Consider the following 18,610-nt stretch of genomic DNA (forward strand, 5'->3'; position numbering starts at 1 on the left):
CCTGGGCCATGCCTTAAAGGACATAGTTTAGCCAGGGATAGGTAGGGTGATACTCAGTCTTATCTGTGTGTTGAGATGCACCTGATTCTGTACGTTGCATTCCATACACCTACCTGCGTTGGTTTACGGTCAAAGTAATTTGACATGCATTTAGATACATAGCCGGTTTGGCTGGAAATGTATCCATCTGTGGTTCAACACTACTCCAGGCTGTTATATTCAGTTTCTGCTTGACAAGATTGATTGTGATCTACTGGTTGTAGGACTACTGGTTATAATGTAGCACTTGACTGTCAGCTATTTTACACACACAGCTTCTACAGTACAGTTTTTAGCCTGAAGTCTAGGTTTGAATGACTCATTATTATTATTATTATTATTATTATTATTATTATTATTATTATTATTATAAGCATTTAGAGAATGGATGTGGAGAAGCTGTGAAATGTCAGATAATACTACCTGATGTCCTGAGCTCAAAAGAAAAGACAAAAGATCGTGTAATTTTCTCAGGGTGAGTCACATTCCAAGGGTTCAGAGTCGGAGGCATCATCAGTAGCTTCTGTGGGACTGTCACTTGTCACAGTACAATACATTCACTGCTCCACCATGAAATGACACAACTCGACACACCTGTCCAACTCTGCTCTACCTATTCACTGGAATCTGTCACCGACACCTGAACCTCCCAACATGTTTTGAAACATTTCACAGCCAGTGATTTGAGCATTCCAGTGAGGACTCCACCTGAAAGGAGATGCATAGCTACAGCTGGAGTCATGAAACCCAACCTCACCCAAAACACTCTTGAGAAAGATAACCCTGAGTCTTCTCTTTGCAATCTCATTTTTGTCTCATAAATTGGCTCTATAGTCCAATAATGGCTGCCTTTGGTGGGGGGACATCAGTGTTTCTCTTCAACCAAATTGAACAGTGTTTTAGGGGAGTGTTTGTGTTCTCACAGTCATAACAATATGTAATTGATGCAGCAGTGTTTACACTTTTGTAGATATTAGATTCCAAGTTGAATTGTCCCTCCTTATGGTGGGACTCGGTTGTCTGTGTCCTGATTTGATAAAATATGTCTATGGAGACATGGTTAACCATTTAACCCTGACCGTGTTAACTCCCTTCACATCTAACACACCACCACTGCTTTGACTGGCCTAGTAGTCGGGCTGTTGTGCAATATGTGTAGGCTAGACACTAGAGGAGTCCTATGTATTCAAAGCATGCATCGTGGTGTGCATCTGGTCTGTCCATCAGAGAGTGAAATGCTCTGGCCTGTTCACAGTTCAGTGGTTCTCCATTGTTCCCTCTCATCGTTCTCTTCCTCCGTATGGGCTTAGAAAGTGGTGGTATCTCTCAAGCGTAGGCTTCAGCTGCTGAAAAGACAAAGGAATGTCGTCATTGCTCCCCAGTGGCCTCCTCTGTACTAGCCTTGAACACTCCATTAGAGGGCTTATCCATCCCGTGACTTCTAGACCTTGTGCTCCTAGGCCTGTCTATATGGGCAGAAGTAACACTATACATCTGATGGATTAATTTATCTAATAATAATTTGTCTGTCAGCAGTATCCTTGCCATGCATTCCCTTTTACTCTGGGTGAATAGGAATAGAGGGTGTTCTGGGCTGGACTGGCTGGTTATATCCACTGGGTCGGTTCTCAGGAGATGGCCCTGTGTGTGTGTGTCCTGGATGTGGAATCCCGTTAGGGTTTGGCTCCCGTCTCCCTTTACACTGGAAGCACTGCTTTGTTTCTTGTTGATCTGGGTCCATTGTGATCTCTGTGACTTTGTCGGTTCTTCAGTTCTGCTGTCTTTGTGGTAGCCTATAGGGACTGTGTGTGTGTGTGTGTGTGTGTGTGCTCCCGATTGGCGCAGTGGTCTAAGGCACTGCATCGCTGTGCCACTAGAGATCCTGGTTCGAATCCAGGCTCTGTCGTAGCCGGCCGCGACCGGGAGACCCATGGGGCGGCGCATAATTGGCCCTGCGTCATCCTGGGTAGGGGAGGGAATGGCCGGCAGGGATGTAGCGCAGTTGGTAGAGTATGGCGTTTGCAACGCCAGGGTTGTGGGTTCAATTCCCACGGGGGGCCAGTATGAAAAATAAAATAATGTATGCACTCACTAACTGTAAGTTGCTCTGGATAAGAGCGTCTGCTAAATGACTAAAATGTAAAATGATGTAAATGTGCTATCCGTGAGAGAAAGTGTGTTTACAACTTAGTCTGAATGTGAAGAATCACTCCAAATCACCTTGCAATGCACCCAAATAGCTACCCATTATGTGATCAAGATTAGTGTTTCTAGCTCTCGCTTTGCTCAAACATACTGACAGACACAGTGCTGCGAGAGCTGTTGATGGACTGAGTTTATTGCGCCCACACACATACACACACCCTCTTATAGCCTGCGTACTAGTAAACACACATGAAGACATTCTCCCAGGGCTCTACTGCATGTTGTCTCACTGTCGTCAAACATAAACCATTCATTGTTTCCAGGAAATCAGACCTGCTCGTTAGTTGAATGCCAAATCCACACAAAGACATGTAGTGAGGATAGTTACAGTACAAGGAAACAGAATGAGACTGGGTGGTAAGAAAGGTATGCAGGTAGAGGGACACGTCTGGCTGATCATGTGCTGCCCACTGATTTTGTGATCTTATTTACATAACAATGGCTAACTATGAACTTTAAGAAAGGGAAAAACCCGCACTTACTGAAAATTATTTCAGTTTTAATTTTATTTTTTTTGCAGTAGAGGTCAGAACAAACAGATGCCACAAGTCTTTAGTGTCACATTCCTGATGGAAACACAATAACATTAGAGCTACATTAACATAAAACACTGGCGACCCACTGTTGTGGGGGTAAGTCTTAATGGAAAGCACCATCTGTGTCTGTTGTATCTGTTCAGCAGGACCTTGCTGACCTGGCTGGACCAATGCCACTGGTTTGCATCACATTGATCATATTTCTCCATCCTCCCCTGGCAAATGTGTCTTATTACCCAGTCCTCCCCTGGCAAATGTGTCGTTTTACCCAGTCCTCCCTTGGCAAATGTGTATTGTTAGCCAGTCCTCCCCTGGCAAATGTGTCTTTATTACCCAGTCCTCCCCTGGCAAATGTGTCTTTATTACCCAGTCCTCCCCTGGCAAATGTGTCTTATTACCCAGTCCTCCCCTGGCAAATGTGTCTTATTACCCAGTCTTCCCCTGGCAAATGTCACATCCCTATCATTCAGCTGTCTCTTTTCCGGGGAGAAGGCCTTCTGGCTTCTGCCCTGTGTGTGTAGGTGAGCTGAGCTGAGGCTTGTAACACATCCCCATCTGCTGGGCCTGAACTGGGCATTCCTGCAAAGTTGCAGGGAATAAAGCGCACACACACACACAGTATGCTGGTAAATATTGTCTGGGTCAATTAAATCAACCCAACGATGTGGGTTACGGTTTAGTGTTTGTGGCAGCCTCTCACTCAGACCAGTCTATTTACTGTGATGTGATTTTCAGCTTGTCACACTGCTGTGAATCTGTGTTATGGCTGTAGTAAAGAGATGTTTGTGAGGCTGTCTGTTGTCTTTGTGGGTAAAAGCTTTTGTTGGGGCAGGTTTTGTTGACTACCGCTGGTGTTGTGAAAGGGAGCAACATGTTGTTTCATTATCTCATTCTTGTCAATGAGGGAGCGAGCTGCTCAGTCGGAGCTCCCCATGAGTTCCACTGTAACTGTGTGTGTGTTAATCAGCAGTAGCTGCTGCATTGGCTGAATGGATTTTGGCTCCCGTCTCCCTTTACACTGGAAGCACTGCGCAATGCTGGTATCTGCTTATCTTTCTGGTGATTTGGCCCAAAAAAAATCAGCTGCCGCTCCGCTCACTCTGTGGCACAGGCAGGCAGAGCAATCAAGCTATCATGGGTCAGCACTCTGTTTTGCGCGTGGCTCTCCCATTTGAAGTGGAAAAAATAAACAGACTTTTATACTGTTGAAAACAAGCTCCAATCAATGTTCCATTGTCCAGTAACATCGTAGTAATAACTTCACCTCAGGTTTGATGAAATACCACATTGTCATGATGGTCTTTTTCCTATTACTAGGGGAACTGTAGCCTAATTCTGGCAGTAGTATGGGCATCTTTTCCAATGTAATGAGGTTTGGGTTCCAGCCTCTCCTTTTATGCAAAATGATCCTCAATAGAACCTATCTCCATCGATAGTGTTGCAGCTGTTGGCCTGTTGAGTGAGTCCACCCCCTGGCCTGTATCCTCTTAGCTCTTGCTTAGGCCTCTCTGACGGAGGGAGGGGTTCAAATCAAATCTACATTTTATTCGTCACATGCTTCGTAAATAGCAGGTGTGGACTAACAGTGAAATGCTTACGGGCCATTTCCAACAATGCAGAGAGAAAGAAAATAGAGAAATATATTTTATTATAATAATAAAATAGTACTAATAGATACACTGATTAATCACACACTCAATCCCCTTCTGTGCCTCTCTATGGGGCTAATGACCATTTGGAAGCGCTGCATGCAGGGCTTGGAGGACAGTGTAAAAGCCTCTGTTCGTTAACTGTTGGCATGCATTCCTCCTGGGCAGGGAGTGAGGGAGGGTAAAGTGGTAACATGCCACTCTGCCTCGATCGCCACCCCTACCCTATTATGAGGGGGTGTTTCTCTTTGGTGCCCCCATCTGTGTCTTTCCTTTAGAAAGTCCCTGTTACTCCACAAGGGCAGGGCAGGGTGCTACCCCTCCCCCCTCCTATCCCTCCCTCCCTCCTTGGCTGGCCTCCAGCCCTCAGTGTTGTTGGCTTCGCCCTTAAGGCTTCAGCATGCATCGGTTCGGCTGGCGCCTAGCCCGCGAATGAGTGTGCTCGCATACTCCCTTAAAAGACCTTCACTTGGAAAAAGCGGCAATAGTACTGTTTGTCCATCTTGAGCCAATATACACTTCCACAAAATCGATAACTCGAGAAATCTGTCATTAATTTGGAAGTTTTTGCCAATGAGATCTTAGTCACGCAATTGTACAGCTAACTAAAATGTTTGGTGCAGTATTAATCAAGTGAAAGCATTTGCATGAAAACGTGTCGTCTGTCGTTGAATGACAAACACTTCATTGAAGAATTCCTACTGTTGACCAATTATTATTTTTCGACCAATGAACGGGCGTAGACTTCGGCTCTGAACTTTGGCTTGCCTTGAGGCATTTTTTTGCATGAACAGCCAAAGAATCCCTTGTCAAAGACCAAAACAAACAAAAATGTCACTGTCGTCACAATATATGCACAAACTGTTCTGGATGGGAAGCATGTGGACTCCTTTAGTGGGGAATTGGAGGTCATGGCATTAATCACACAGGATATTATTCATAGAGATACAACGGAGGGGAATTCAGAGAGGGAACGCCTCAGGGGATCATCATGTACAGAGGGAGATTTTGACAAGCCTGAAACGACATGTTAATCATCCATTTGATTGCTGGTTATGGCTGAGATCACTTCACACACACACACACACACACACACACTGCCCACCCAGGATTGAACCACACACTGTTTGTCCAACCATGCAAGAGTAGCAGGTTTATAAAAGCAGTGAATTAGCGCAGCGTGGGGAGGCAGGCAGACTGTAGCAGTGAAAGTCTGTGTTTATTCAAAAGCCCATGGCTGCTGACTGATGGCAGGATATGGAAAGATTAAAAACATCTCTCTCCCTCAGTCTGCCACAGGCCCACGTGGCTGAAATATGTTACATGAGACAACAGTTAACGGTTAGCTAGCAGAGCAGTGTTGAGGATATAACAAGGGATGAACAACAACAAACTAACCGCCAGTTACATGAGATGGATTTGAACCATGACGCAGGGGGGAAATGGATAGTGGGGTGGGTGTGGAGGGAAGGGGTGTATTTGAGAGGGGGGTGGTGTGTGTGTGTGTGTGTGTGTGTGTGTGTGTGCTCGAGAGGGAGAGAGGGACACACAGAGTAGAGTAACTTGCTGGTTGAGGCACGCTGACGTTATGCTCCTTTGATAAACATGCTACACTTAATCCTCTTGTGGATTGTTTCTCTGTGTATGCGGCATGAGGCCCGTTAGGTGGGTTCACATGGGTTTAGACACACACTTCTTGTAGTGTTCCTGCTGAGGTGGGTCTATTTACCCAGTCAGCTGTCCAGGCTTGCCTTGCAGAACTTTCTACATCACTTCACCATGCTGTCCACCTACCGCCTGTATTAATCAGGTAGCCCAAAGCCCACACAGACAGAGATAATGTTACTAGTCCCGTGTAGCTCAGTTGGTAGAGCATGGTGTTTGCAACGCCAGGGTTGTGGGTTCGATTCCCACGGGGGGCCAGTATGAAAAGGGGAAAAAAATGTATGCACTCACTAACTGTAAGTCTGCTAAATGACTAAAATGTAAATGTACTATACCTCTCTTGCCCTCAGTCTGACCCCATGCTGTAGGCTAAAGGTGTGTTGAGTATTTGGTATTTACCTCCGCCTCAGTTTACCTCACAGGTTATTGACCTTTTGAGTGTGTTTATTCTACAGGTCATCAGGGTCAGGATAGCCATGTCCTTTACAGCTGTCAACGCTGATAAAAAAACTAGCGTAAACATTTATCTATTTCAAAGATTTTTCTCACTCCGACTTTAAACGCATTGAGCAAGCGTTGTTGTAGACGAGCTTAGCTGTGGCTTAGCTGTGGACAACCCCTACAGGGATTGACACTTGACCTCCCTCCATATGTTATGTACAGTAATTATTACACAGAGATTCTGTTTGCTGATTGTTAGTAACGCCTGAGTCAGTATGGACCAGTAGCTGACCACACCATTTCGCCATATAAGGAGGGGTATCTCTCCATTTCTCTCGCTTTATTTTCTCTCTCTCTCTCTCTCTCTCTCTCTCTCTCTCTCTCTCTCTCTCTCTCTCTCTCTCTCTCTCTCTCTCTCTCTCTCTCTCTCTCTCTCTCTCTCTCTCTCTCTCTCTCTCTCTCTCTCTCTCTCTCTCTCTCTCTCTCTCTCTCTCTCTCTCTCTCTCTCTCTCTCTCTCTCTCTCTCTCTCTCTCTCTCTCTCTCTCTCTCATTCATATATATATATATATGAAGGATAGCCTCAGATAACATACCAACCCACTGGTTATGAAGAGAAACTGGAACAACAGGTTATGATGACAATGGCAAGTACAGTTGAAGTCGGAAGTTTACATACACCTTAGCCAAATACATTTTCACAATTCCTGACGTTTACTCTAGGAAAAATTCCCTGTTTTAGGTCAGTTAGGATCACCACTTTATTTTAAGAATGTGAAATGTCAGAATAATAGTAGAGAATTATTTATTTCAGCTTTTATTTCTTTCATCACATTCCCAGTGGGTCAGAAGTTTACATACACTCAATTAGTATTTGGTAGCATTACCTTTAAATTGTTTAACTTGGGTCAAACATTTTGGGTAGCCTTCCACAAGCTTCCCACAATAAGTTGGGTGAATTTTGGCCCATTCCTCCTGACAGAGCTGGTGTAACTGAGTCAGGTATGTAGGCCTCCTTGCTCGCACACGCCTTTTCAGTTTTGCCCACACATGTTCTATAGGATTGAGGTCAGGGCTTTGTGATGGCCACTCCAATACCTTGACTTTGTTGTCCTTAAGCCATTTTGCCACAACTTTGGAAGTATGCTTGGGGTCATTGTCCATTTGGAAGACCCATTTGCGACCAAGCCTTAACTTATAATATAATAATAATAATATGCCATTTAGCAGATGCTTTTATCCAAAGCGACTTACAGTCATGCGTGCATACATTTTTGTGTATGGGTGGTCCCGGGGATCGAACCCACTACCTTGGCGTTACAAGCGCCGTGCTCTACCAGCTGAGCTACAGAGGACAACTTCCTGACTGATGTCTTGAGATGTTGCTTCAATATATCCACATAATTTTCCTTCCTCATGATGCCATCCATTTTGTGAAGTGCACCAGTCCCTCCTGCAGCAAAGCACCCCCACAGCATGATGCTGCCACCCCCGTGCTTCACGGTTGGGATGGTGTTCTTCGGCTTGCAAGCCACCCCCTTTCTCCTCCAAACATAACGATGGTCATTATGGCCAAACAGTTCTATTTTTGTTTCATCAGACCAGAGGACATTTCTCCAAAAAGTAAGATCTTTGTCCCCATGTGCAGTTTCAAACCGTAGTCTGGCTTTTTTATGGCGGTTTTGGAGCAGTGGCTTCTTCAGAGCGGCCTTTCAGGTTATGTCGATGTAGGACTCGTTTTACTGTGGATATAGATACTTTTGTACCCGTTTCCTCCAGCATCTTCATTTATTTTTTATTTTTTTTTACATTTTAGTCATTTAGCAGACGCTCTTATCCAGAGCAACTTACAGTTAGTGAGTGCATACATTTTCCATACTGGCCCCCCGTGGGAAACGAACCCACAACCCTGGCGTTGCAAGCGCCATGATCTACCAACTGAGCTACAGGGGACCCTGTCCTTTGTCACAATGTCACAATGTCCTTTGCTGTTGTTCTGGGATTGATTTGCACTTTTCACACCAAAGTACGTTAATCTCTAGGAGACAGAACGCATCTCCTTCCTGAGCGGTATGACGGCTGCATGGTCCCATGGTGTTTATACTTGCATACTATTGTTTGTACAGATGAACGTGGTGCCTTCAGGCGTTTGGAAATTGCTCCCAAGGCTGAACCAGACTTGTGGAGGTCTACCATTTTTTTTTCTGAGGTCTTGGCTGATTTATTTAGATTTTCTCATGATGTCAATCAAAGAGGCACTGAGTTTGAAGGTAGGCCTTGAAATAAATCCACAGATACACCTCCAATTGACTCAAATGATGTAAATTAGCCTATCAGAAACTTCTAAAGCCATGACATAATTTTTTGGAATTTTCCAAGCTGTTTAAAGGCACAGTCAACTTAGTGTATGTACGCTTCTGACCCACTGGAATTGTGATACAGTGAATTATAAGTGAAATAATCTCTGTAAACAATTGTTGGAAAAATTACTTGTGTCATGCACAAAGTAGATGTCCTAACCGACTTGCCAAAACTATAGTTTGTTAACAAGACGTTTGTGGAGTGGTTGAAAAACAAGTTTTAATGACTCCAACCTAAGTGTATGTAAACTTCCGACTTCAACTGTAGCTACTCTGAGAACAATGGGACATTACGTAGACAAAATAATTTATGTACATGTGACACTGCGCCCAGAATGATTATTCTGTTTACATGGCCATTATCAGATTATACTTGATTTGATATTGACATCATTCTACAACACTGCCTACGTACATTGCCCTGAATTCACCATGTAAGGATACTGTTGGACATTTATTGGAAACATATCCAGGTCGCAATATTGGTCAATAATTGTTTGGCTTAGATTCAATGGTTTGTATTTAACTTGCAGGGAGGTATAGGTCTATCCTTAAACCTGAAGAACTAGCAACGTGCTAGTCAGGTCTCCCTATTATTGCTGGTGAAAACGATCAACTACCAAAGCCCATATAGGTTGGGTTGCATGTCTGTTTCACTGCTGACCTACAGTAGTGTCCTTAATGGTACATTTCCATATAGGATTTACGCCAGTGTTTTACCCAAAAGGCTCAGACTTTTCTGTTTCCATCTAAGCGGGCCGACACTGTGTCTCACTGGGCCATGGCTCCAGCAGACCTGCTCACACTTTGGCCAAAGCCAGGCCACTGGTACTTTTCATCTTTCATTTACATAACAATGGCTAACTGTAAACTTTAACACCTTCTCACAAAGCAACTGTTTTGCTTATGCAGAGGTTGTTGATTCTGCTCTTCACAAGTCCACACTGTCAGCCCTAGCTATGGAAACACAATTTCCCTAGTATAGCATAAGGGTGTATACAGCAGCATGTTGTGATATGTTTGAACCTGCAGGGCCCCATGAGGTCCCTGATGGCACCTGAGTTCTTTGACACTGTTGTGAACTTGTTGCCATGGTTACGCAGTGCCATTGATTAATTCATTGGTCATTTTATTGATGGGCCGTAACAGCTTGCAGCAAGCTTTAGCATGGAAAGTTTAGCAGGGCTTTAGCCTTCACAGTGCAAGACCAGGACAAGGCACCGTCCAGATGTGATTTTAACTTAACATGGGTAATGTAATATACCATGTCTAACATAACTACTGTGTTAGCCCATGAAATAGAGTTTACACGAACATGGCTGACATATTGGGAGCATGTAGTATGAGCAATGGTTGTGGAACCCTGAAAGGAAACTAGATTTTTTTTTTTTTTTACATTTACATTTTTAGTCATTTAGCAGACGCTCTTATCCAGAGCGACTTACAGTTAGTGAATACATTTATTTTATATTTTTTTTATACTGGCCCCCCGTGGGAATCGAACCCACAACCCTGGTGTTGCAAACGCCATGCTCTATCAACTGAGCTACATCCCTGCCGGCCATTCCCTCCCCTACCCTGGACGACGCTGGGCCAATTGTGCGCCGCCCATGAGTCTCCCGGTCGCGGCCGGCTGCGACAGAGCCTGGATTCGAACCAGGATCTCTAGTGGCACAGTTAGCAGTTAGGTTGTTGTTGATATAGAGCTACTTATGGCACAAGGATGTCAGCTTTTTATTTGTTTATCTTATTAACAGTTAAAAGCCTATAACATTGTTAATGTAAACTAAAATGTGACTATGCCCAGTCAGAATTGAATATCTGACTGGGCATAAAGTATGTTACAGTGACTCTGCAGTTGCGTAAGATCCACTAACTCTATTCACAATACACCACCAGCACCTTTTTTAATTTATTTTTTTATTTAACCTTTATTTAACCAGGTAAGCCAGTTGAGAACAAGTTCTCATTTACAACTGCAACCTGGCCAAGATAAAGCAAAGCAGTGCGATTTAAAAACAACAACACAGAGTTACATATGGGGTAAAACAAAACAAAGTCAATAACACAATAGAAAATCTATTTACAGTGTGTGCAAATGTAGTAAGTTATGGAGGTAAGGTAATAAATAGGCCATAGTGCAAAATAATTACAATTTAGTATTAACACTTAGATGTGCAGAAGATGATGTGCAAATAGAGATACTGGGGTGCAAATGAACAAAATAAATAACAATATGGGGATGAGGTAGTTGGGTGGGCTAATTACAAATGGGCTGTGTACAGGTACAGTGACCGCCTAGTGAAAAAGTAATGTTCTCTCTCTGTCTTTCCTTTGAAAAATGTAAAGGGCCCTAAAATACAACTTGCAGAGTTGTGGACTGCGAAGGTGGTCCAGCTGTGAAAGGAGAGACGGAGGATTGACTTGACAACATGGATGACATTTCCAAAGAGGGACAGTAATCGGTGTGGAACATGATTGGAACATTGTTGTAGGATTGTGGCCTAGCTTGTGACCCAGGAGGATTATCAGAGTAAGAGGTTGATTGTGTGTGATGTAAAAGTTAATGGGGACGTTCCTGATTAACAGTACAAGCTAAGCTGTACTGGGCTGGCCGCTTTACACATCCACCATAGTTCCAGGAACCATGCTAGAAAGGAAAATGTGAAGAGAAAAATATCCAAGATAGCACAGTACGGGTCGGGTTAGCCTTATAGTATGAATCAGACATTTTATGACATCATCCTCTATGTTGGTGCCCTGGGGCTGAGGGCGACTTAAGAAGCTGTTAATCATTCATAGACCTTTCTGCCAGTTGGATCTGCTGTCATGTGATGCTTTGAGTGCTTAAAGTTGCACTATGCAGAAATCACTCCGCCATTTCCTGGTTGCTAAAACTCTAATAGTTTGCCTAATTTCAGTTTATGTGACAAAATCAGATAGTATAGTGTAGAGAATCATTGTACCATCTAAGCCGCAGTGAAACCACACGGCAAGGCTTCTTAACAGCTTCTACCCCCAAGCCATAAGACTCCTGAACAGCTAATCATGGCTACCCGGACTATTTGCATTGCTAACTAGCATGGTCTGCTCAACTAGTCCAGCTCTGAGCAACATTTGAAAGATTACTGAGATGGAATCCAGACCCCGGCTGTGTTCTTAGAACCACTGTGTGTGTGTGTGTGTGTGTATGTGTAGCAGCATATTTTGGGACATACAGCTCGGTTCAGTCGATTCCCCAGTGACTACTCTTACCCATGCATGACGTCCTAGGCAAAGAGCAAATGGCCTGGCTTTCATTTTTAGTAGTATTTTTATACTTGTCTAGACTTTTCACTGAGGTGAAATGGTGCTCAAAGTAAACTGCCCAGCTTTGTTGCCCCTGGCCTGCAATGAAGGGGCTGCAAATAGGCAAGCAGTTTGGAATGTTGTTGTGAGCTGCATGTGGAATGTCTGTGTGGCTTCATATAGCTTGCATGATTTATGTAAACTCATATTGAATGGATGTAATTGAAGATGACAGCGCTGCCTGGAGTCTTCTCCTCCCCTTTGTCATGCATGTGTTAATGGTACCAAGTGGTAATACCGTGGTGGTAACTCTTCTCCCGAACACACACTGGGGCCCTTATGGGCCATTTCCTATAACGACCCAAGGTGTGAAGTTTGTCACTTATTAATATTTGAGGAGAACACACTGTGTTCTTTTATCCTGTGTATGAATGTCTTCTAATGATGCATCACATCAAACGCATTCCATTCCCTCTCTAGTTTAGCAGTTGTATTGTGGTCATTGTTTTATACGTCTTATTCCACTCTGAGCCCAACAGGCAGGGACTGAGACATTGGGATGTGTCCCATATGGCACCGTATTCCATTTATAGAGCTCTGCTTTTGACCAGAACCCATAGAGGATAGGATTCCATTTGGGACTGAGAGATGGTTCTAAGGCAGGCAGCCTTAGTTAATCCATTAGGAAAAGGTGATGTCACCCTGGAGGGGATAAGGGCCCCGCTCTGAGGCTTACAGACAGGCAGGAAGTTAGCTAGCTGGGAAGCCAAGCAGTACTAGGCCTAAGGTCGCCATGGAGACATGGGCAGAGAACTAGTTAAGGGCAGGGAGGGACACATGAGGAGTCTTGACTGAAGTCCAGGACAGGGCACTCTCTGTTGTGGATCCATGTTGCCAAGTCTCCCTAGTTGACTGCTTCCGCTGGCCTTGCAAGCATGGGCATGGGCACTGTCTCAGTGTAGGCTATTACCAGGTAGTAAACTTAACTGCTATTGTTGACAGTGACATGTTATAAATTGGGAGTCATTTCTTGCTTTTGCTTTTTCAGACTTATTGAAAATGTCAACATATTAAATCTTACACTACGATTGGCAAGCAACGTGTTGTTGTATTAAAGTGTTACGATTATATAAGTGGGTTGGCCTTTGCCTGCAGTGGTACACTACAGGAGAGCACAGCTCAGGTCATAGGCCTGCACATTGAATGAGACAGAGCCGCCGACAGGCTGGCATATAGAGAAGAAGCAGACTGGCTGGAGGATTGTGGTCTCATGCATAGTGAGTTGTGTAATAATGTGTCAGGCTAATAATAGGTAATGATGGATCACCCTGTAGTAATGTAAGCAAGGCCTACTTAAGACTTTCTTAGCCACAACAGCACAATGTGAGGTTTCACAATTGTGTCCCTTGAAAGCTGTGATGGCCGAGCTAATTCGTTTGGTTGTTTTGGAGCAGTTTGCGCTTTCATAATGGCTAAAGTGTTTCAGTTGTTGGTCAAAAGGTGTGTAATAGTTTGTATTAAGTTTCTACTTTTGCAAACCTCTTGTGCAGTCATTCATGCTCAGTTTTTGTCTCCTTGCTCATAAAGTTGTCATTGTGTTTGTGTCTAAATGGAAATTATTTATTGAGGGGGCAAAACCTCTACACACTCACAGTCCTTATGACTAAGGACAGATTATTCCGGGAGACCCATGGGGCGGCGCACAATTGGTCCAGGGTAGGGGAGGGAATGGCCTGCAGGGATGTAGCTCAGTTGGTAGAGCATGGCGTTTGCAACGCCAGGGTTGTGGGTTCGATTCCCACGGGGGGCCAGTATGAAAAATTGTATGCACTAACTGTAAGTCGCTCTGGATAAGAGCGTCTGCTAAATGACTAAAATGTAAATGTAAGATAATTGAATTGTCCTTAGGGATGTTCTGTCCTTTTGAAAGGAGAAGAACTGGTTTTAACGCATCTATCAAAAAGCTGTCTGTTCTCTCTGCTGCTACAGTTGCCTTTTCAGTTGAATGGGCCATTGTTGTTTTCGAGGGTGATGTTGCTTTGGAATATTGTTGCCTGATGCCCCATTCATCCAGAGGTATGAACACATAGAGACTGGAGGGTAGGCCTGTGACGTGTGTGTGTGTGTGCACGTGTGCGCTCTGGTTGGAACACAAGAGAACGATTGGAATATTGCCTAGCAGCCACAATTGAAACCGTTGTTGATGTCACCTAGGCCTACTCATGTGCCTACTAGGCTCTATTGCAGGCTGCTGCCCTACGTGAGGGAAAATACGAAAAGACGCCAACTTTGCGCCTCTGTCCACTCACACCGTTATGTTTTGAGATAGTGTTTCATTGCGGGGTCGATGGTGACAACGAAGACAGATTGGCCTGGGTAAGTGGATACTCCTCTTGAAATGGCCCATATCACCAGCTTCTGAAACAGCCCATATTGTCTGGCTTATTGAGTAATAGATCATAGTGCTGCCAGGCTGCAGATCAAAGTATCTGCTATGAATTCCAGAGCACTTAAGCAGTAAATCATATCCCGATGGCAGTCCTGTAGCCTTATCAGGGTCCCTGACTCTAATCACGACTTAAGTTCGGAACACAGTGGTCAGTCACACCATGCTTTCAGTGGTGCAGTAATGCAAGTCACTGGTGACTAGGCTTTGAACGACCTCTTGAAGGTGTCTGAAAACTGTGAGAGCCACACAGAGAGAGAGAGAAAGCTAAGACCAAGTTGATCTGCCAGTGACAGAAGGGTTCGAGCAGAACGATAGTCAGTCAGTCAGTGACAGTCAATACTTCTGAGCTGTTGCTCTAAGTTAATCCAAGCTGCTGAAGAAATGCCGTTCCTCTCCATTCTTTTTTCCATCCTGTCTTTATCCCTGGCAGCTGGAGCCACTGGGCTCCCAGTATCCTGTGACTGTAGGGTTATGTAACAGAAAGGGAAGCATGCAGGGGCCCAAATGGGAACTGCACCAGTGGAGCAGAGTACTGTATTGGCAGCACGGACTTCAGACGACAGACAGCTGCCTTAGAAATGTTAAAGCCAAACTGATTAATATTCCAGCTGCCATTTTTAAAACAATATTTCAACATTTATGGGAACTTTGAAGTGCCATTTAAGAAAACGTATTGGCATGAATACCAATGTATTACAATCAATGACTTGTGTGTTTCCCCTTTTTTAGAACTTGGAAGGTTAACGAGTTCTAGTTAAGTGAGAAAGAACTGAACCACTCAACTGGAGGTTTTATTTCAAAGCCCCGGCCTAGCAACAAAACTTTCCACGTTTGAGGCAGAGCGGCATAGATTAAGAAAGTTGTCTTGATTCTGTGCCTCAGATGTAGTCAGCAGCTATTGGAAATAATTGCTGTTTGCTGTCATTTCCAGTTGCTTGCTTCCTCTCCAAAGGAATAAAATGACACATGACAAAGCTACTCTGTGTTAAGTTGTAGTTAGTTTCCATGTTCCCTTCCAACTTTGAGGATCTGAGTTGATTTGCATAGGTCTTGCAATGTGGTTTTAATGTGTCCTCTCTTCTGTTTTTCCCTTAGGTTGATTTGGGGATTTATCTGGACCAGACCTCAACATAGCTGTTTGAAGGACCACAATGGCTGTGTACTCCAGACACCTGGATCTATCCTTGCCTTGACAACACAATTTACAATTAAACCTGAGAAAGACACAAACATCTCATAACTCGTAGCACCAACCAGGTGTTTCTTTGTTGAATCATTTCTGTTCCTGTGGAGTGTTATATCAGAGAGACTTCATCAGACATCACCATGCCGATCCTCAAGCAGCTAACCTCGAACCAGTCCAAGCGTCGCTCCCGGGCCGACCTGACTGCAGAGATGATCAGCGCCCCTCTCGGGGACTTCAGACACACCATGCATGTGGGTCGTGGCGGGGATGCCTTCGGGGACACCTCGTTCCTCAGTACCCGGTCTGGGGAGCCCCCTAAAGAACCAGCTCCAGAGGTGCAGCAGAGCTCCCCTGGACCTGTCTCAAAACCAGGTCTGCTGTCCCGAACCTTCAGGAGCAGCAAGCGCTCCCAGTCGGTGAACCGCGGCGACAACTACGAGAACGCGTTGGCACCCCCTGGTGGCTCGCCAAACGTTGTGAAGAGCGCCATCTCCCTTCCCTACCTCAACAACGAGGATGCGGGCAGGATGGGCGGTGGTCACCGGATGCCCAAGAGCGTCTCCTCCAGCCCTCTGAAGAAGCTGCCCGAGGTCGACGGAATCAGCAAACCGGTCAACGGCGCCGCGGCCATGGACCTGGAATTCGACGAGCGGAGCTTTGGCGAACTGACTGACCTGCCACCGTCCCATCCTCGGGGTGGTGGGATGAAGCACGCGGAGTCCATCATGTCGTTCCACATCGACCTGGGTCCCTCCATGCTGGGGGACATCCTCAGCGTCATGGAGAAGAAGGGCTGGGAGGAGGACGACCTGGGGTACGAGGAGGGGAAGGGCAGCGAGGGCCGTTGGTCACCCCCCATCAGTCCTCCCACTACGGAGGACGATGTCAAGGACCAGGTGGATCTACAGCCGCCAGTCAGGCCCCCACGCAGCATCTATCCCCAGCAGAAAATAATGTCCGACCCCCCCTACACCCCTCCCAGGAACTACCACCCCCACAGCCACCTGGACAGCTGCTCTTTTTCTTCCTCCGGCTCCGCCACTCTTGAGGAGAAACCACTCAACCACCTGCAGGAGGGGGACACGGACAGCGCCAAGTACAGCTCTCCGGGGGGTGGGGGGGAGGACGACAAAGACTTCTCCTTCATGGACGAGGACGAAGATGAAATCAGGGTGTAAAACAGAACAGGGCTGTAACACCACCGCCACAGAACGTGCTTTATAAGGACACCAGAACATGGTTTGCGAGGACACAGAGGGAGACAAGTATTCTTCATGGGTTTTTGAAGCTAGTACAAGCCTGGGAGGGAAGGGAAGGGTTGGGAGCACGATGAAGATGAAAAACCCCTACATTTTTACATATGGATCTATCCAGAGAAGCTCTATGTGCACACCTTATTCTGCTATTACTTCCTGTATTAGGATACAATCACGCACCATCTGTTACTGAGCCTTATTCACTCCACTTTGGCTAGGTGTGTGTTATTGTCCTATGAGTCCTTTTACTCTAGCCATTACAGAATTCCAGTACACACACACACCGCTCTGAGACACCAGTTATTGGTTTGAGGTTTTCCTTTTGTAGAAATACGATCTGTCATTATGATGATCTAATCCCAGTTCCAATACGTCATCACAGTGTGTTTATCCTTATAAGGGGGCAAATCTCAAGGATCTCAACCCTCATATCCACTCATATCAAACTTAACATATCCCACACACACCCCCATTGTCTTTTCATCCAGAGGATTTCCCTTCCCTAACATATACCTTATAGCGCATTAATAAGGAAGGGAAAGCCAACCAGCGGTCTTCACACTGATTGTCACATTCTTTAAAAGTGGAAGTATGGAGGTTGACCGAGGTCACTTTTGATCACACGGCAGTCCTCCTCGAGGGAGGTGTGACGCGTTAGGTGGAGGCCGGGTCATATGATGTCATGGACTGAACAGTATGTTTCTCACACAGCTTTGGAGGAAGGAAGAGGGAAAGGGAAAAATAAAAGAAGATAAAAGTATCCCAGGGTTTAGCTAGCATAGCCAAGTAGCCTTGGGGCCTTGAATGAATTGTATGTGTATGTGTGTGTTGAGTGAGGTGAGAATCGTGAGATGCAGTTAAAATATTGGTTTGTTAATATTCAGAAGGTTAAAGATGTTTTTCTTCTTCCTATGTTTATATATTGTACGCACATACAGAATTGATAAATTGGTCTTCTAGCAGGTTCTTAATCAATGTCACAACTTGGTTGTTCATTATTCCAACCATTAGTCAGCTTTATTGTCCTCACCTGTTCACTAAAATGGACCAGTTCACTAAACATGCTCTATACATCCAACACACTCTGAAGTCATAAATGATCCAACAGTTGGTTTCAGTTGAATTTGTTAGTAACTACTTACGATTTAGTATGATCTGTCCTTATTGGATGTGCCCTGTTTTTAAGTCACCATCATTTTGATTATAGGGAGTTTTGTTAAAGTTAGGGTGGATTTTGGTGATCTTCTTTAGTTCATCCAATCCTAAGGTACTAGCCGATCCAGTGTGCCAACTTAGGCCTTTAGCTTTGGAGTTGTTTGGCCATGAGTCCATGACACTTTGTTAGCTCAGATCAATGGACTCAGTAGAAACATAGAAACACACACAACAACAACACTGATCTCAGTCATATCTCCCCAGCTAGCACCGCCAAGGTGTAGCAACATAGCTCACTCCCTAAAACACTAGTTTTTGTACATAATCACACTATTTTTTTTCTTTTTTTGCCTTTTTGTTGGAGCTTTCGTGTCCAGTAGCAC

The 18,610-nt window shown here is 44.8% G+C and overlaps 1 protein-coding gene across 1 annotated transcript in view; it reads left to right on the plus strand.

Moving 5' to 3' along the window:
• Positions 1 to 18,182, plus strand: part of LOC311100357 (cdc42 effector protein 4-like) — a 29,542-nt gene extending 11,360 nt beyond the window's left edge. Inside the window, exon 2 of the mRNA XM_084141255.1 lies at positions 15,726 to 18,182. Within this exon, the coding sequence (XP_083997381.1) occupies positions 15,957 to 16,994 (1,038 nt within the window). The 5' untranslated portion in view covers positions 15,726 to 15,956 and the 3' untranslated portion in view covers positions 16,995 to 18,182. The remainder of the gene's footprint in view (positions 1 to 15,725) is intronic.
• Positions 18,183 to 18,610: the final 428 nt, after the last annotated feature.

The sequence above is a fragment of the Coregonus lavaretus genome (assembly GCF_964263955.1).
Source record: "Coregonus lavaretus genome assembly, chromosome: 25".
Taxonomy (NCBI): Eukaryota; Metazoa; Chordata; class Actinopteri; order Salmoniformes; family Salmonidae; genus Coregonus; species Coregonus lavaretus.